Below are 20539 nucleotides of genomic sequence, written 5' to 3' on the forward strand. Positions count from 1 at the left end.
GTCTGCAGGACAATAGGGAGTCTCTCACTTTCAGAATAAACATTAGTCTGAGCCAATAAATGTGCATTGATATTTCAGTCTGCGGAATGCCACAGAATATCAGCGTATTGATTCGTCAACCTCCGTCCTCGGCACAGTCAGATCGATAAGAGGAAATACTGGAAATATAAACGTGTTCTCTGCCGTTTGGTTTATGTAGCACAGTCACAAATAGTCATTATATCTGATTCACACTCTGCTAAGTGGATTTTCACTTTCTGTGTTTGATCTTTATTTGCATTCTTTCCAGGAGCAGCCACTCACAAGCCCGACGCCGTGGAGCCAGAGAAACAAACCGACCACACGGTGAAGATCGCCGGGGTCATCGCCGGCATCCTCCTCTTCGTCATCATCTTCTTGGGAGTCGTGCTCCTCATGAAGAAAAGGTTCGTTTTTCCCTCTTACTCGTTGAAATACTAATTCAGATGTGTGCAAGAGGTCGAAGTTAGTTCCCACAAACCAGTCGCTTCTTTTCAATCTGGCATCATTTTGTGTATTCCTCCCTCAAACAGTAGTATTGTCAGCGTCATAGTAAATAATTAATTTGATTATGTTGATACGCCCCATTAAGGCTGTTTACAGCCATGAGATACAGTGTGCCATGAAAAATTAATCCCGTTCCACGGCACTCTCAAACAAATGTGCAGCGCTTCAATGACATCGGAATGGGAATAGGGAAAAAAACTGTTTTTGAGGCCTGTGGTACGGAGTGAGGCAGGAAGGAGATGAGAAAGAAAATATGATGAAAGGCTCCAAAGGAAAAGAGGTTGGCGGCGTAGCTGAAGGCTAAGTTTACATTAGCCCTGGACCCCATACTGGTGAGGGGTCCTCTGTACATATCCCAGCAAATATCAACCCCCTCTTGTCCACACAATAGAATGTCAGTTTCTGCAGAGAACTATGTTTCCTTTAATATCTCGCTTGGAAAAAAAAAACTACATTTCCAAATACAACCTAGTGTTTGTTAGCTTTAATGTGCTTTAAACTTTTAATGTTTCCACTGCTTGTCTTGATTGAAAGAGCAAAAGACAGTAGAATAGATGAAGTAAACACTGTGGGAAGGTGTAGTTGTGCACCACTGATAAAAAAAAATCCTCATGTTAGATGTTTATTTTTGACGGTAATGTAAGATTCTTCATTTTCCACAGCAGGTCCTGTGTGTGTAGCACAGCGATCAGTGGGTGGGTGTGAAAATCAGCGCACGGTAATGGAATTGTTTTCAATTAGCCTTAATCAAAGCAGAGATGGAGATGACTTCATTGATTGAATTTTGTGTAATTTACTGTTACCAACAGGGAATCGGTAGTTGTGTTTAGACATTCAATCCACTCATTAGGCTTCAGCCTCCGAGGTCAGATATGGTAATTTTTTATAGGTGGATAAATATTACGTATTCATAAAAGTGTTTTTTTTTTTTAGCGACAGCCTGGTTCCTTCTCGTTCGCAGTCTCACAGCGTAGCCTTATATCGACTTAATTAGTTTTCTGTACTGTACCGAGGCCCCTTCGCAAAGCATGACACGACTCCAAGCGATCACCTCTGCCCTCACGATCACTAGTCTACCTCCACGTATGCCACCATATCTGATTTTGTTCATTTCGTCTCTTTTTTCAAACATTAATATATTTTTACTTTTTTCTTTCCTTTTCATTCCATCCCCTCCCCCCCCCCTCCTCCACTGCTTAAATCCTACCACCACCCCACTCGGCAGAAGAACCTATCACTCCTACACTTACTACCTGTAAGTAACCACTTTGTGTAATGTTAGTGCCATGCTTCTCACCCACACGCTGTTTTTCCCATGCATGCAAAGAGCCATGTCATTCCTCTCCTGCCCAGAGCTATTACAGAGGCCCAACTGTAATCTCTGCGGGAGGAACGGAGGACCGCACTCCGACGCATCTCCACGCGACGAGCACATCGCGCTTTATGTCACGTTGGCACGGCTTCAGACGAGAAAAGCGCACAAGAGGCTGCTGCACCCCCCCCCCCCCCCCCCAAAAAACAAAACCTGCCACTGAGACGTTACTGCAGACGTATTTCTGCAGAGACTTTTTAAGGGGGTTTGTTTATCAAATGATGAACTAAACTGCCTTAATGATTGTATGGCTGCCAAATTCATCTTGTGAAAGAGGGAGGGAAAAAAGAAATCAATGCGGCAGCTACTGCATTTTTACTGAGTGTGAATTTTTCATTCGCCTCCAATGATTTCACCTCTGTTGACTTGTCAGACTCAGATGTTTTGAAGTGCCTATCACGGCGCGTCTGTGCTTTAGTTGTGCCCTGAACCTCAATGAGGTGATTCAAATATTTCACATTTTCAACACTTATGTTTACACTCTGCAAATGCCCCCCCAAAAAAAATCAGTCGATAACCCTGTAGCATGAGCTGACATGTTGACCGTACCAATTGGGCCCCATGCGCATGTGATGATTTATTCTCCCCTCTCTCCATCCTCTCACGATGTCATCACACCATCTCAGGCCTCACGCTTTTCCCTGCTTTTTTATTTCCGAGCATGTTCTCTTGGGTTACTGCACGTCCATCCCATCGATTCTACGGTGATGGTGGAGTTGTGTCTTTTTAGCCCGACAGGAACGTTTGAACAAGCAAGATGTGAGCACGCACACCAGCCTCCTCTGTATTTACATGTGCGCGACATCTTAAAAACAAAAGCCGCAGCGCCGCTTGATTCGCTCTTAATACAACAGATGATCCCGCATCACACCTCTGAATGGTAAAGAAGCTTATTCTGCAGCTCTGCCTTCGCCGCCGCCGCCGCTCCCTCTGTACAGTCTTTGTGACGGATGCCAACTAATCTGTGTTGAGATGACTGTGATCAGAGGGGAGAATGGAGGCTGCCTCGCATCAAAGAACATCTCAGAATACACCTGGAGATAATACTACTCTGAATACGCCGCGTGTCACTCACGCTAGATCACAGCTGTCTTGAATGGAAAACCCGGTGACTTAGAGGGGTGGTGTCATCAAAGCTGTGAGCGCACGTTGGCCGCGCTACGCGGGAAGAGATGCCAGTGAAACAATCCAAATATCGTTTTTGTGTTTTTGTTATTTTAATTATTACGTGTGTGTGTGTTGGTTTCGTGGCTTGGTGCCAGTGTGCATGCAGCTGTATCAAAACAACCCCGACAGTAATTCATTGAATTTTACTGTGTTTCATCATGCCTCCAGAATAGTCAGCTGGGAAGAGCTGCAGGAAAGTTGGGGATTTATTTGCTAATTTTATATCTTGGACGAGTCTATTCCTGCATTAGAAGGACATTAAATCTTAGATGAGGGTTTGTTTGCTTTAATTGACAGCGTTTCAGTTTGGGTATTCTGGCTCCGAGACAATGGGTGGGATGGTGTGAAGCCAAATCGCAGGCTCAGTAGTTAAGGCATCAGAATGGACGCTGGGTTTGCTGTTAGGATTTCAGAAGAAAGGCTCTGCAGGGCTGCAGATGTTGTGACTCCGCTCTACAGCTAACAAGACTATACAGTTAGAGGACATGAAGTATTAATGATCCTCGTGTGGGAAAGTGCCACGAGAGCAGCAGATTCTCACAGATAATTGATAAAACACACTTCTGCAAATGTAGTTTGAGTTTGCAAAATCAAATATATGATTATTTAAGCTATTTAAACTGCAACAAGGGACAAAGAACCTCGCACAACTGTTGATGGAAAATCTACAGCCCCTTTAATTTTAGTGCAATATTGTTTTTACATTCATAAATGGCTTATTTCAAAAGTTAGAATTCACTTGACAACCATTTTGATGATGATTTAATTGATTGAGTCCCTTCCCCTGCAGCTGCAGTATTTATTTTATCAGACATGCTGCATGTTAATAGTTTGATTTCATTTTAAATGATTGTTAGCGTCTTTTTTCCTTATTTGTCACATTTTGGTGGAGTAAATTAATAAAAGTAAGAATAAAAGTAAGAACTTCATAATACCTCTTTAGCTAAATTCCTCAGGCCAATAAGAGTTGGTCCAGGTTTGCATCATGTGGTAAAAGAATCAGGGTGAAGATTTAAAACAAGCCTCTCCTCATATCTGTCTCTGGTGTTTAACGTGGACAGAGCTAAGGCGTCTCAACTTATTTCTGAAGCAGATTAAACCTAAGATGTTGCACATATGCAAAGTTTATATTGTCAAATGAATAATAGACTGCATTCTGCAGAAGCTCTCCTCCTCCAGAAGCTTCTCTGAAGTGTTCATCAGCGCTTCTGATGACAGCCCTGTTGCCAGCCATGAGATTACAACACCTCTATGATTGATGAACCCTATTAATGCTCTCACGCATTCATCAAAGTCTTTTTTAAAGAAAATCCTGCGTTCGCCAAAATATGCACTTTAGGTGGATTGCCAGAGTCCAGTGGCTGCGGGGGCTAACGGCACGCACCACATCAGTCAGGGGGCTCATTACGGATGCAGTCACATGTGTGATCAAATATATGACCGTCCTTTAATCAGGTGGCCACTGTGGCCGCTGCGCCCGCTGCTGCTGGGTACGAGAGGGAGATCACCTGGCACCGGGTTGCAATCGGGTCTTTATTCCTGTGAGCATGGGATTTATCCACCAAGCGACAGGCATGTTAAGTGGAAATATATTTACTGTATTAATTTCCCTAAACCACAGGTGTGCTATATGAAATACTTTATTTATTATTCGTTTTAATATTTTAGTTATTTCTCAATGGAAAACCTATAACGTCAAGAATAAAAAACTATATCCACACTACAGCTAAACACGTTTAAACTAGAAACAGATTTTAAAATGTCTTGATTACTTTAAGTAAAGTACAAGCTGTAGAAAATGTGTCAATTTACCTTAGCAGCTGCACTAATAGACAGCTGCAGCTACAAGTAAATTCATTCTTGAGATTAATCTCTTTATTGTACTAAGTTAATTTGATTTTCAATGTGATTTGCATAATACAATATTTTTCTATGAACAAAGGATTCAATTACTATGTCAAATATGAAAGGAGCTGACTGGAGGGATGTCTCTACAGAACTTTTTAGAAAGTTTAGGATGATTGTTTTCATATATATAAAAGCTTTTAATACTCCAATGTACATCATCTATCCAGCACCTAACAGCAGATGTATATAATAAGCAACTAGCTGGGTAATATTGTGGCACTTTTAGCAGCTGAAGACACAAATATCTTCCTCAGGAGTTGGTGGAGACCAAAATTGAGCTAAAAGCAGAGTGAGGATCAGACTTGTCTAAATGTCAAGTTGCCAGAAACCAGATTCCAAGTGAATTCTAATGTTGCTCTTTGTCTGCTGGATGAATAAAGAGGCAACTTTTCACTAATACCTTCATCATAACAGCTGATTATATGTTTGTATTATGCACATAACTTGTTCCACTGACCCAAAGCAACTAAAACGTTAGTAATACTGCCTCGATTGATAATTGTTTTTTTTAAATTAGCAGAAAGGACTGATTTCTATAATTCTGTGTAAGGATAACATAGCATCTGTCTAATATTTGGTTGTATCGGCTCATTAAAACTAATTTTAGGGGTTGTATCATGTACATCCCTTTAGGCAGGATGAGTACGTACATACATGTCTTTCCAGAGTCATATCAAACTTAGAAATAGAAAAGAAATAAATAGATGGAGCCATGTTTTTAGTATTTGTAGTAATGTTTAATATTAAAATATAACAAAAGGAACCACGGACAGTGAGATACATAAATCACCATTGTGATTCTTTAGAAATCTTTCTTGTCATTATCACCCATCTCACACTCAGTCAGAACGGGAGGCCTCCTAAACGCACCGTGTATAACACAATGTGCTCAGGGCGAGCACCTTGATTAAACCTTACAAGACGAACATGCAGCAGGAATCACATTAATTGGTACAAGCCTTGCAGATTTTTTTTTTTTCACCTACGAGCTCTGCATGTTGATGAGGAGCGGGAAGGAGGAAGAGCAGCTCGGGGCAGAAAATAATGACGTTTTAAATGCAGACATACTCTAAAATAATGTTCCACTTACACAACATGTCTGTCACAGGTTTGGCACGATACACAAATCAGTTTCTTGTCAGAATAGGAATTTTAGAGGCATTGCGATCAATAAGGCAATCACTGTTGCTTTAAAACTCAAATAAATGAGACACTACAGTGTTTTTTTACATTTCAGACTTATTTTAAAACGTAGACACATATTTTAAACAGTAAATTTAACGTTGCGATGCGACTCCTCAAGTTGTTTCTCTTTCTTTGTGCAAATTCATTCCTATTTTTGGATGAGGAGGCAAAAAAAATGAAGAGGAAACGCTTTTTTTTTTATTGTTTGTTTAAAAAAAGCCCGGCTGTACAGAATCAATGAAGCAATCACGTCAGCAGATAAACAGAACAGTTGCAGCAATAAATACTCTGCTTTGAGAAATATCAGTTCTTCTGCTGTGTTCGTCTTCTGATGCAAGTAAATACGGCAGCAAGGTGACGGATGAACAGACAGAGTTTGTGGAAGAAGGTGATAAAAGATGGAGGAAAGTTTGAAATGAGACAAAACAACCAGTGAAATGCCCCCACTGGGTTAATCAAAGATGCTTTTGTTGCCCCTCCCAGCTGGGTGTCAGTCATCACGTACATGCGTGCGGGCACAGATGTGCGCGCATCGTCTAATGAAGCCTTCTTTGTCCCGACGTCACAAGGTTTGGGCTGCTCCCGCGCTGAAATGAGGCCCCACCACGCTGAGCTTGAGGTTTTTGAAGATCTCGTTTTAGAAGCTGCGGCGGCGTCACCTCCCACCGAACAGACATTCTGGCGAACGCACACACACACACACACACACGCGCGATCTGAGCGACTTCCCTTTTTCTGTTGTAGCTGAACTCATGGAGTTAGGAGCCACTGCTCACTTAGATCCCAGATACACCAGGCCTGTCATGTGCTGAACTGCAGACGGTCTCTCTCTAATGAGGGTTGCCTGTTATAGTTACCTGCCCCGTGTTTGCTCACTTTACTCCTGCACACGTCTGCGCCATCTGTCTTTAAATCTTCAATGACGTTCGGAGAAATTTGTGATTTTATTGTCGGGCATGTCTGCGAGTAAATCAATTACTACGAATGTTTGTTTTTTTAACATGTGCGGCTTTAAGCTATAACCATCGTGAGGATATGATGAATCGTCGCATTCATCAACAGGCGCAAACACTCCCACTGTACACTTCCTTTTGCCATCGCTCTCAGCACATCAGACCCTGTAATATAGTCATCTATCATTACATTCTCCCTCCTTACAAATGAGGGGAGAATAGCATGCCAATTAATCTTCATCTAACACCCACCGTGCTTAGCAACCATCTCGGTATTGCCGGTGCTCTCCTGGTTTTGGCTCCGGTGTCTGTGCAGCCTTGTTTATCTGCGACTCTCCCACTTCAACTGTCACACAGGCCAGGAAACACACGGAAATCCAAGTCCTGGCAGATGCAGGAATGAGAATAGTGATACAGTATTAAAAACCTGGTTCTAAACAGCCCCCATCCCCCCCCCTCATGAGCTCACACTGTGCAGAATCATTCTTGATATTGCCTGGGGTGTCACACGTCTCCCCCTCCCCTCCCCATTCTGTCCTATTACAATATGAAGCCAAAATGGGGGGGGGGGGGGGTGAAAGACACGATTGCCATTTTGTTCCCGACTTTAATTGCATATTAAAGACAGAAAGTGGGTCCAGCACATGAAAATGTCACTACTTTGTCACTTTCCTTTCTGAAGAACGGAAGAACTATTAGCCTCACGTCGCGGCCTTCAGAGCAAATGACTGTTTGAAGGCAGCGGGGGCCCGCCGCCATATGGCACGAGACAGCGACGGAATTGAACAAACAGGGGAGATTTGCGAAAACAAAGCAGCAGGAGTGCATCATTAGACAGCAGTTGTCCGCGAGAGAGACTGCAATTCAAACAGGCAGAGGGGTCACACAGAGAGTAACAAAGTGCGAGGATCAGTGTGAGGGCTGCCATAGTTAATTTTTACACCACTTGCTCCCCTCCAGCTACAGAGCAGCGGCAGGCATCGGGTACGGCCGCAGCTAAAGTATGTTCGCGCTCAAGCTGTTTGCCATTTTTTCTGTTGTGCAACTTCTGTGGAAATATTGGAAGGCGGGGGGGGGTTAAGTCTTCAGAGTTATAATGCGATGCATTATTTGACTCCTTCCTGGAGGAGGTCAGAGGTGAAGGTTGGCATCAGAGATTCAGAGATTCAGAGATTCACGCCAGACACTTGAAAACAAAGTTGATAGAATCAGGAGGAGATGAGCAAATTCAACATTTTCACATGAATGTGCTACATGGAGCAAACAAGACTCCATGTAGCTTATATGTATTTCTTATACAAGAAATGTAAAAGAAAGATTTTTGATTCCGCCACTTACTTTGCATCCACACCAATGTTTAATGGTTCTTCCCAGGCCCAGGTCCCATCCTTCCAAAGAAGTTGGTAGAAATCTTTAGTTTTTGATTAATCCTGCTAAAAAAAACAACTGGAACAAGATAGAAAACCACTGCCAAAGCCCAACAGGCCCCTCAATTCAATCAAGCTGCATATAAACTGCACACACTAACATACATTATGAAAATCTAAACTTGCAATGTTCTGGATTGGCCCCTTTGTCTTGATCCTTCCACCAAGTAACCAAAACATAACCGAATGATAATCTACACAGTCATAGTAGCTCTTTGGTGCTGTATTAATGCAGCAGTCTTTGAAGATAATGCTATATAGAGATAATATAGGGTCTCTAAAGTTTACATTTAGTCATAAGTCAAACAATTGAAGTTATATTTTTGACTTGCTGATATAAATCATTTTAATTCATCCTCTGAAGACCATGAATCGACACCAATTGATGTAGAATCCACTGAGGGGAATATATTTCAGTCTGGACCGAGCAGAGTGCAACACACTACACACTGAAGGCAACACAAAAACACACACAACATCAATGAAAGGATTCTCTGTATGAGAATGTTTGCAGGAGCTCGTGATTGATTCTGTTTTTCCAGTGTGAGTCGGTGAAATGAAGCCAGCAGGTGATGTGTGAGCGCAGCAGCTGCTTTAACATGAAAGTCGATCTCCCGACGGCGTCTGTGTGCACACATATGTACATTTCTGTGTGTGTGTGTGTGTCAACTGCACAGTTCTTTAATGCTGTTTGATTAGGAACAGATAGTTTGTAGGTTCCGGCACATCAACCCAAAGTAGGTCAATAAAAGCAGGTTGACTGTTTCAGTTCAGCGTTCACAACTCCTATTCTTCCTCTGCCCCACCCCCCCCCCCCCCCCCGAACACGCGGCTAATTTTAAATCATCAGGGCCTGCTGATGTAACTGGGTCAGGGTGTCACACCTTTCCACTTTCTCAAGGATTTATATTCCCCTCGCTTGGAAAAAGTCATCTGGAGCCTAATAAACCTTAATGTGGCCACAACCCGGGGCACATTAGCTCTGCAGCCAACTCATTACATCCATGAGTCATCGCCACCAATATCATATCAGATCCATTCAAGTGCAGTCATTGTTGTGTTTGTCTGATTGTGTGTGTTTTTTTTTATTTTTTCCATCTCCCCTCCCTGTGTGAAGAAAATTGGCCAAGAAGCGCAAGGAGACGCTGAACAGCACCCGGCAGGAAATGACCGTGATGGTCAACTCCATGGACAAGAGCTACACGGAGCAGGGCACCAACTGCGACGAGGCGCTGTCCTTCATGGACACACACAGCCACACGCTGAACACACGCAGCGAGTGTGCGCTCACACTCAACGGTCGCAGCGAGTGCACCCTCACGCTCAACGGTCGAGGTAAGACAGGCCAGCGTCGGTTCATACCTGCCTTTCTACGGTCACACACACACACACACACACACACACACACACACACACACACAGAGGACAAGCTGGAGGCAATTTATTTGGTTTGATCAGGTGAGACGGAAATCAAACTTGGCTGCACAGGAAGTGGTCACACTGGGACAACCTGAACGCTGGATTAGGAACATGCTCAGGGGAAGAAAAAAAACTAAAAACTCAGTCTCGGTTTTAAATTGTCTTTTTCAAAGTGAACATTCGCGTCACGGAGTCACATTTGTTTTGACGTTTCCCGACACAAATCTCTAAATTTGCAGAATTTCTTTTGTTATCACGATCCCTTATCACAACCAGTTGCATAAATCAGTTTTGAAAATGGATTTTTAATGAAGAACTGTTCCTCTTTCAAACTTTATTCTCTTCATGCAAATGGTTTGACGGTAATTTTGTAGCTTTTGAAATCCTACCTGCAGTTACCGGTGCCGGTGGTTTGGTGGAGAAACAGCTTCTTCAAAACAGTTGGACAGAATTTCCTTTCATTTGACAGAAAAGGCTTTGATTAACATTTTGAAAAACGATTTTCTTTTCTTCAACAGGAAGCTCCCGGGGGGGGGGGGTTCGTTGTTAAATGAAATAAAAGTAAACTACATAAATGATTGACTCTGTGGATTCTGCACCACTGTTGGTCAGCTGTGGTAATAATTGTGTAAACGCTTGTTAATGGCCTGGAGCGAGTCTGGTATCTTGATCAATAATGAAGACATCTCAAAATCCCAATCTTGACCTCGGAGCTTATCAATAAACATGAACACGAGCAGAAGCCCGGCCCCGCTCTGTTTCCAATTCATGGAGGAAACGCACAACACATACTAGATGGGCTCCGCTGCGATAACCTACTAATTTTCTCCGTCCCAGGTTAAAACTTAATACGTTGCTGATCGACAGCTCGGCTAAATCTGCACCCGGGGCTTGACCTGGTATAATCCGGGGGCAAAAACCATCAGATTAAAACTGCACAGCAGCTTCTGTCTCCGCACCCCTGCAGGGGATGAGCCCCAAAGATGCTCTGACCTTGATTAACTGTCTGTTAGTGTGGATGCTCAAATCTGTCTGCCAGCGTAAATGATTTAAATGCATTACTTCTCCCTCTGCCTGTCAGTGTAATGTTAATGCTCTGACCTCCAGCCTGCTCGTCGTGACCTTATGTGGCTGTCAATAGTGTCATTTTGCCTCAAAACATCACGGCTGAACGAACTGAACTCACAAACACAGACCCTGTTAGTGACAGCTGACTGTAAATGCTGCTGCTCGGGTACAGTCAATACCCGGCAGCAGTGGGAATTCACTTAAATACTTTCTTCTTTACCATTTCTATTAAATACTACTTCATACTGATGTACTTTTTACTGCACCAAATTTGCAGCTATAGATCCTGATTTTGTAGATACAAAATTCACTTCAATTACTGTCCTTGTAATGTCCTTAAGACGCAATAGTATAAGTATTTATAAAATATATATATATGTATATAATACTGAGTTATTTGTTGGTTGATTCCTGTGGGGATTATTCTGCTTTCTAATGATTACACATGTACTTTTTAGAACTTATTAGTTGATCGAATCACTTCAAAAATCACTTGTTCCCAATTTGAATATTTGCTGTTTTTCTAAATGCATTTGAATTTTGGATTGTTGGGTTTCTGAATATCTCAACTTGGGCTGAATTTGACATTTTATTGAAAAATCAAGAAAGGAAGTTGAACTGATGATGGAAACAAGTGGTAGTTTCAGTTTAATTCTTGACGATGTAACTTCAAAAAGAAGAATTAACACGGACAAACTTTTTTTTACGAGTTAGATTCATAGAAACTCTTTTCAATAAACACACAAAACACTTTACTCCTACAGTTTTATTTATTCTTGTTTATGCTGCATAATGTTCGCAAAAGTGCAGTAACACAAAACTGAATCATTTTCGTATTTTTACGACCATGAACACATCAAAGATTAAACATCTGAAAATAAAATGCAATATCCCTCGAAAATATGGGCTTTTCTTTTTTAACTTTTTAAATACACGCATAGACTTTCAATAAAAAAGTAAAAATGTAACTATTACTTTTTAATTGTGTATATGTGTGTATAATTCGTGAAACTAAATTTTTTAGCTCCTCAGAAATGTTCAATAATGACATTCCGGGTGGTGATGACGGCACATTTGTACATTTCTAAAGCCACCTATGTCATTCAGGATGTGTTTTGAGTTCCCAGCAGCTTCATTCTTTGTTAAATTGACAAAATGAGAAAGTCAAACTAACAGTTTGTGGCAGCAAAGAAGGAAATCATGCATGTGGGGTGAGGGCAGTTTAAAGGATGCTTAACAAAGGCAAGATTAAAATTTATAAAAAGCAAAAATCTACCTTAATTACGCTGGATTTCAGAGTAAATTTTTACTTGCATGTGAAGGATCCATTCACTCAAATTTCAAAGAAACACATTTTCTCATCTGACTGTAACAGTTTGATTTGCTCAAGGTCTCGGCTGCCTCCGCCACAGTGTGCAGTCAAAAACAACAACATAATTTTCCAGAGGAGAACTGAGTAAACATGTTTTCTCGTCAGTTTAGAGACGGAAACGTTTAAGTGTCATTTTGACGGCAGGAATTTAAAAGGTGTATTTTTTTTCTATATGTTGCTGTAAAGTTTGAAAAAACCTCCTCCACTGTTGATGCACTGATGTTTTCCTTTGTTGCGTCTGCAGCCGGATCCTCACCCTCTTCCTTCACGCTGCCTAAAGCCAACACTCTGACTACATCCATCCCCCCCAACGCCTACTACCCAGGTAAACACACATTGTATTTCACTACATCACTACAGGAAGAAGTGCGTTGAATACAGACAATAATAGTATTAATTATATGTTGTTTTTCATGTGAAATACAGTCTAAGGCTTTAATGTGCGAAGTGTATTCATCGTTTTCATATGTGCTCAACAAATTAGACAAAGATTTCACTAATGAGAAGGGAGATAAATTGACTTTAGATGAGTTTTCACTCTGCTACATCTCTGCTCATAACCGAGTGGAACTCAGCTCGTCAATTATAGCTTCAATTTCTCCAAATAATATCCGTAATTGTGTGTCTTATGTAATCAGATCACAGCTCATTGATTAGATGGAGTAAAGGGCAGCGAGATTCTTTATTTTTTTTTTAATCAACTAAACTGACTGTATAATTGGCTTTTTCCCGAAAATCATGATAAGTTTCTTGTCGTGTAAGTTTGGCAAAGCTGTTATTGCTGCTGTTGTTTTTCTGTGGGTTTGTCTTTGCTTCTTTTATTGACTACAACTCTCTTTCCTCCTCCGACACCTGCACTTGTTTTGGGGGGTATGAGCAGATCCCTTTGTGCCAACCGCCATCCTAGGTGAGACACATTTTCCTTTTTCCCATTTGCTGTTGATGATTTACTCTTACAGTCGGTCTTACAGTGAAATGACAGAGTTACATAACATTCATACGATCGCTGTTTGAAAACGTATCTGTGAGGATTGGAAAAAAAAGAAAAAGCACACTCTTCTTTTCTTTTTTTTCCCATTTTGAGTTTTTTGGTTTGGCTCTTTTACAAAAGATGGCTTCCTCACCTTCATACCTGCCTGCTGCTTCTTCCTCCTCCTCCCTCCTTCCCTCCTCCTCCTCCTCCTCTCCCTCCTTCCTCCCTCCCCCCCTCCCCCGTCAAACGAGAGGCTCTCCCTGGGCTGAGGCTGGCTTCACTCCATCCCATCCGCATTGCGTGTCGTGCGTGTGATGTCACATCCGTGTTTGACCTCTCATATGCATGGACAGACATGTGGACTGGATGTGGGGGGAGTGTCTAGGGAGGGGAGGGGAGGGCGGGGGTTGGTCAGAAGTGGTGGTGGCGGTGGTTTGGGGGGGGGGGGGTCAGAGTTCGCCCCCCTCTCCGCCGAGGCTACAGTCGCACAGCAGCGGCACTGAGACGGAAACATAAAAAAAAAAAAGACGGAGAAAAAGCTGTCTTAGCCGAAAATTTCCCCTGCCAAAAAAATGGTTTCGCGTTCGGTCTGAACGTCGAGCATTGGCTGTGCCGCCCTCCCCTCCCTCCCCCTCCCTCCTCACTACGCATTCAACTCCCCTCCCTCCTCCTCCCCCCCCCACCCCACACAAAACAACAACCTTTTCTATTATTCTTTTTAAAGTCGCTCCCCCCTGCCTTTGGCTAACTGCTAGTTGACCTACTTTGTTTTTGTTTAGCGTTTACTCAGTGATAAGATAGAATAATAAAAAAGCGTTTTGTTCTTCTGGTTAATTATCAGCGGCCCTTTGTGGAATAGATGCAGAAAGACGCTGGATGCTCTTCTAGCAGCAGAGCTCATGATGCAGCTGTAAGTGGGGCACTAGCGCTGAAATAGTTCAATACTCGAGGCCACGTAGAGAAAAAGACGCAGCAGAGCAACTCTGCACCAGCTTCACCGAAAGCACCGCAACCGCACTTCCAGTCATAGGGCATATTATTTTCACATAAGAGTAACTCCGAGCGGCGTCTTTCATCAGCGCCGCGGTGACAGCTGCTTATGTTAGTTCCGCGCTTAATGAAGCGTGCAACAATTAACATGAAATTACGGCAGCCAGAAAAGGTTACATGCCCTCAGTTGTGACACGCTCAGTCACAGCATTGTCTCATCAGCTCAGGTTAATGATCAAAACTGATTTAGATCGCCGAGAAGCGGTGGCGTTTTTAAATTTTCTTTTTTGATTTCGCCCGCTCGTGGCTTTTTTTTAAGAATCTAGAACACAAGGTGTAAATACAGGTGTCACCGCGAGCACATGCAAATATAATTACGGCAATTCAGAATGTCAGGACACTCAGATATAATTGGCTCGATCTAATTTTTTGCAAGTTGCCCGATCTGAAACAATTACAGCTTGTTCCAAACGAGTATTCCACCTTTATTTTCTCCCTTGAAATCCATGACTTCCTTGTTTTGTTCTTTTTACTTTTGTCTTGCACTGTTGAAATTGCCCCATCCATCCACTCGACATCCCCCCCCCCCCCCCCCCACCCACACCCCCCACCCCTTGACGAGGCTTTCTACCTGTAGGCGGTTTGGACTGAGGAGGCATGTGATCTTGCCCTGTAGCGTAGCTCTAAAAAAAAAAAAAAACTGTAACAGGTTCTCATGCTGTATTGTTGCTTATCCCCTCTCTCCTCTCTCTTCTCCTCTCTTTCTCTTTACATACATAACCTCTTATGTATCTGCTATCTAAAAAGTGCCCATTAATGGTAAGTTTTCCCAAGTGGGCCCTGGGTTTGGGGGAAGGAGGTGGTGTTTGACTCAGAGAGCAGGCCGACAGGGAGAGGCTGCTTCTGACATGGACATTATGACATTTCTTGCATGACCAGTGGACATGTTAGCATTTCACCACCCTCCGTACCGTGCCACCAAGCCACCATTAGCCTAGCATGGTCAAAGTACGTACAGTGCCCCATGGCAGCATCACCCCATGCATTCTCCTCCCATCTCCGCTTCCCTCCTGGGTTGTTGTTTTTTTTTTATTATTCTTTCTTTTTAGGTATGATTTACTTTTTTCGTTTACATTTTTTTGGGGGCGGGGGGGGAGACTGGGTGGCAGGGGTTTGACTCCACGCTGTGTCTGTGTGATGCTTCCGACGGTGCCTGCTGCAACATGCTCACTGTGGCCCCACCGCACCCCCTCACATCCTCCTCCTCCATGTTTCTGGACACCCTCCATCGTCCGCTGGCTCCCCCACAGCATCTGTGCCTCATGTCTGCCACTGACTGGATTACAGTATGGAAGAGCTGGAGTGGACGCTCACTCGCAAAAAAAAAAGCGTACTGAAAAAAACCAGCATACTGTACCGCCAGTGGAATAAATACCAAAAGTTGTTTTACAGCATCCTCATGTGAAATTTAACAATCGCTCTTCTGCTGAGGGCCACTGGTGCATTTTTATTCTGACAGTCGCCATATTAAATGCTCATAGTGAAAGTGCTGTGCTTAAAGAGCCTTGTTCTTTAATGGCTCGGTACAGTGGGCCTCTGATATTACAGCCACACATTGAGACAGATGGACCTGAACCTTCTCACCACATGACTCATCCTATTACTCAATGATGTTGTGTTGTTATGACCATCCATAACAAACAGATTACTAGCAGAGAGTTGTTTGTCAATCTGGAGGGTGGTGACATAATGCTTAACAGTAAATGAGATAATGTGCCATCTGTCAATGGCAACAGTTGTGAGTGAGAAATGATCCGGTAGAGGACCGGCCGCACCTGATCCCAGAACTTAAGTTTTATTCGACGATAAACTCATAAAATGCAACCGACATTTACTGCTGCAAGCATCATGTCACCCGTATGTGTCTTATGACGTTGTGCTAATGAGCCACGTGAGGTTCCGCTCCTACGTCTCCGTCCTGACCTGCCCTGGCCTTGTGTCTGCGTTTGTGTCCCCGCAGATGAGAGCCAGAACATGGGCAGCGACACCAGCAGCCTGGTGCAGTCGCACACTCACTCCCTGAGGAAGCGGGAGCCGGTGGACGTGCCGTACCAGACGGGTCAGCTGCACCCGGCGATCCGCGTGGCCGACCTCCTCCAGCACATCACCCAGATGAAGTGCGCCGAGGGCTACGGCTTCAAGGAGGAGTACGAGGTAGGACGCCGCCCCTGCCGTCCCCCCCCGCTGCCTGTGAAGGTCGCAAAACACAAATAAAGCCCCAGTGATGGACTTGTAACATCACCATGGAGATTGTGGAGTGGAGATGTTGATCAATCTAAAACGAGGCTTCATCTGTGTTTCTCTCTCCGTGTCTGTCTCCCGCTCTTTCTGTCTGCCCCCCCGTCTGTTTTGCACTGCACAGCAGATCTGTTTTGTTTCTCCCCAGATGCACTTTTATGATAAATTGTTAATGTAGCCCGTCCCAGTGTGTTTACGGTGTGATTCGTTTTGTTGTTCATCTGTTCCGTGTTGTTTACAGCGACTGTGCATTCTCGTCTCCCCCCCCACCTCAGAGACTCAGCTACAGACTAACATGAATTGCCCAAAAAGAATAAATCCCCTCTCTCGCCACGTGTTCGCCCGCGTCCCCTCCTTTATCTGTATCGGGTCCGATTAGACACCGGCGACGGCGGCCTGCTGCTCTCTCAAGACTGTTGTCGCGCAACAGCACAGCAGCGTAATGTGACACCAGGCCTCTCGCTGACACCAAAACAAAAGATTTCCCCCCAGAAGAGCATCAGTCTCATTTCCCCTCATTAGTGCGGGAGGCTGGCAGGGCTTGGCGGCACTCCAGCCTCCTCGCCATCCCTCAGCACAACACCAGGCAGCCTCGTCTCACCCTGACGCCAGGTTGGAACAGACTGGCTCCGAGCTATACTTAATAAATCCCTCTTTCGAAACATCTAATGTGCATCACTTGCATCTTTCGTTCTCTCGTCGCCCGGCATCTTTTCACCGATAGGGCTGCCTCTTTTTTTTTTCATACTTACAAATGGAATACTTATATTTATCACCTTTCTTTATCTTCTTTCCTTATCAGGATCCAACTACCTCATCTTCTCTTTTCTCAACCTTCATCAGATCTCTCTCTCCGTCCTCTCGGCTCGTATCCTTCCCTTCTTTTGTGCTTTCTCTCTCTGTCTCTTAATGTCTTTCCCTGTAACTCACTTATCCACACCTCCCGCACGCCTCTCCTGCTTTCCCTTTCCCGCTCTTCATCTTCCTCCCCGCTCAGTCTCACTATGTGCGAGCCAGATTTATCAGTAATTAACTCCCCACGTCCCCCTCATGACTGCAGAGTTAAATAATGCAGCCTCCCATTGCTACCTGCAGCATGAGATCATTGAAGGGCTGGAGTGCTTTGGGCTGCCCTCCGGGCCTAATCCATTATGGATAAAGGTGTTTTGGGTTCACGCGACCGGCGTCGTACAAACGCTAAACAGTCAATCAAGAGGAAACAATGCCACAACCAGAGATTGGCCCCTGCACCCCCCCCCCCCCCCTGCTGTCACCTGTAGCTGTCCAACAGAAACAGAAAAGGGCCTGTGAGATGCTCAAAGTGTGCGATGGAGCTCATTCTCTCTCGGCTAGAGCGACGAATTTGTATGTTGTGTTCCTCTGCTGTCTCCTCTACATCAATCTGTCTTGAGGTTAACGCCCCTTTGAACCGTTTTTTCTGATTTCTGATGATAAGACTATGGAGCCTCGTGCACCTCTCAACCTGTTAACTTACCCTGTACTATATCTCTCTCTGACCCATGCTTCTTGTTATTCTGTACGTTTAACTTTGGATCAGATAAACGAGGTAAGCCCAAACTTTTGGTTATTTGTGAGTTTTTTATTATTATTATTATTATTATTTTAGACTTGCAGATGATATCACAAACCTGACAGATTGATTGTGCTTGTTTGGCTGAATTTAAAGCCCTGTGGGGTTTAAAATACAACGTCTCACGTATACTGATCTGATCTGAAAAAAGGGGCTTTTACCAACAGAAGCTATGCAAAGTTACCAAACTATCTGACAGTGTACAGATGATGCAATGTGTTCAGCAGTGACATTTTGTTTTTCCTTTTAACTCTTGTCCTGTCTTGTCTTGAGAATGTCACTGTGAAATGTTTCCCCTTGATCAGGAAGTGTGAGATCCACAAACGCTTCACAGCTCACAGAGATTCAGATGTTGCTTTACAAAGCTTTTCAAAAGAATATTTTAAAACACAAAATGCAACCAGAGTTACTCGGGAAAAAAATAAGAAAAACATGAAATCTGAACGGTTTGGAAAAAGAATAGACTTTACTACAGTTTATTCTCATAACTCAACAAATGTTTTTATTATCATGTAACCAAACCAACCACGTACTGATATGATCTGGAAATTGGAAAACACAATGAAGGCCACACTCATGGTGTGAACTTTTCAAAAGCTTTATAAAAAACATATTTCATCCAAACTAAAACTAAATATTTTGCATGTCTACATTTTTTTTTTGCACATTGACGCACAGTTTGAGAAACAGGAAGCAGAAAACAACTTTCCAACTGCATCCGATAAAATGTGATCATCGTCGTCATCGCATTTCACTTGTTTTCAGCTCGTTTCAGTGGAGATGTGTTGACGTTCATTAAGCTCCAACCACGAATGAGCACTAGTCTGGTTTGAATGAGTCTCCTGTTCTCACACCGTACACGAGTCAATTAGTTAAATTCAGGAACAAATTCGCACAAAACAAGTCTTTGTGTTGCCATCCCTCGTGTTTTTCTTTCCTTACTTTTCCGCGGTGTGTATGCTGAGCGCTCGGTTGTTGCCGTATGTAGGTTTTTTTCGTGGTTGTTTGCAGAGAAAGTGATGTGCAATGCAGACAAACTGTGCTGGGACTGGAGTACAGCAGGTAGTCTGTAATTAAAAGCACACTAAGTTGGATCTGGGCCAATGGGAATAATTTGTGGATGGTGAATGACTTCCCGCAGATGCACTGAAAAAAAAAACACTGTAAAACACATCACAGACCTTTTTCATCAGAATAGTTTTCACATGCGGAGCCATCCGTTGTTTTTCCATCTCTGTCAGGTAACCAATTATTCCCAGTGTGGGTGTGTAGCCGTTAAATTCACATTTCTCTCTCTTTGGACATAAACTAGTACAATGTTTCTCAGAATTTAGGATTCAAACAGCTGGAGGAACGAGGCTGTAGCCTCCCTGACAGGCAGGGTCACTCGGTTTAAGAGAAAGCGATTATAAAGTTGCCAGGTAACGCCTTTCAGATTGAGGATGATTCGTCATCAGAAGCTGGATATGAGACTCGTATCCTTCAGAGTGACAGAGAGGACGACATTGGCCTGTGCATTTACTCCAGACATACAGGAGGAGAGGCTTGTGTAATGTATCCCTGAGACAAGCGTCCATCTTCACAGGACGGATGGGACGTATCTTTAGCATATAAAAGCTGTTTCTCAGTGAAATCACTAATCCTTAGGACTTAATATGGGTATATGTCCTTGTGAGGTGTCTGAAAGGCCTTTATTTGCGAGACAAATGGCCGCCGGCTGCCACGGCGCTGAGATGAATGAAACCATCAAGTCCGAGAGCGGCGATGATTGACGACAGAGTGTCCGGCTCCCTCAGACGGGGCGAACCACACCGAAGGAACTCTCCAAACAATCAGTCTAACCTTCCATCAACGCTCTCACATCCTTATTTGCACACGGCCCGCATTCTAATGCACTGGCTGACTTTTCAAATGTGCATTAGCCGACGATCAAAAAGCCAGAACAATAAGTTGTTTTTGTCTGGACCCGTCTGCTCGGAGCCAGCCCCGCCCGGCCCCGCCGAACAGCGGTGGACTGGCAGTGGAGATGTATTTTCATAATTTGGCTTAATTGTGCCTGGTGTGCCATCAGAATGGAAATCTCCCCAGTGAGAGATGATAAATATTTCATGAGCGTAATCTGAGCGGAGCGGTTTTTGATCTGCAGACGATGAGCTGGCTTTATTTTTCCCCGCGTCGAGCTGATTGAGTCCTTCAGATGAGGCAGACTGACAGCCGCCGCAGTGGTTCCGCCCCGGCGGAGTGTCGCAGGGGGAACGGTTTGAGCGTGACTCCCGCTGCCTCGGCCCTAA

The 20539-nt window shown here is 43.7% G+C and overlaps 1 protein-coding gene across 1 annotated transcript in view; it reads left to right on the plus strand.

Annotated features, from left to right (window-relative positions):
- Window positions 1–20539, plus strand: part of LOC117778140 (receptor-type tyrosine-protein phosphatase mu-like) — a 151925-nt gene that overhangs the window by 103694 nt on the left and 27692 nt on the right. The window contains 7 exon segments of the mRNA XM_034613445.1: window positions 290–425; window positions 9655–9872; window positions 12641–12721; window positions 13277–13303; window positions 15167–15178; window positions 16380–16573; window positions 18216–18224. Coding sequence (XP_034469336.1) covers window positions 290–425; window positions 9655–9872; window positions 12641–12721; window positions 13277–13303; window positions 15167–15178; window positions 16380–16573; window positions 18216–18224 — 677 coding nt within the window.

This window comes from Hippoglossus hippoglossus, chromosome 17 (genome assembly GCF_009819705.1).
Source record: "Hippoglossus hippoglossus isolate fHipHip1 chromosome 17, fHipHip1.pri, whole genome shotgun sequence".
NCBI lineage: Eukaryota > Metazoa > Chordata > Actinopteri > Pleuronectiformes > Pleuronectidae > Hippoglossus > Hippoglossus hippoglossus.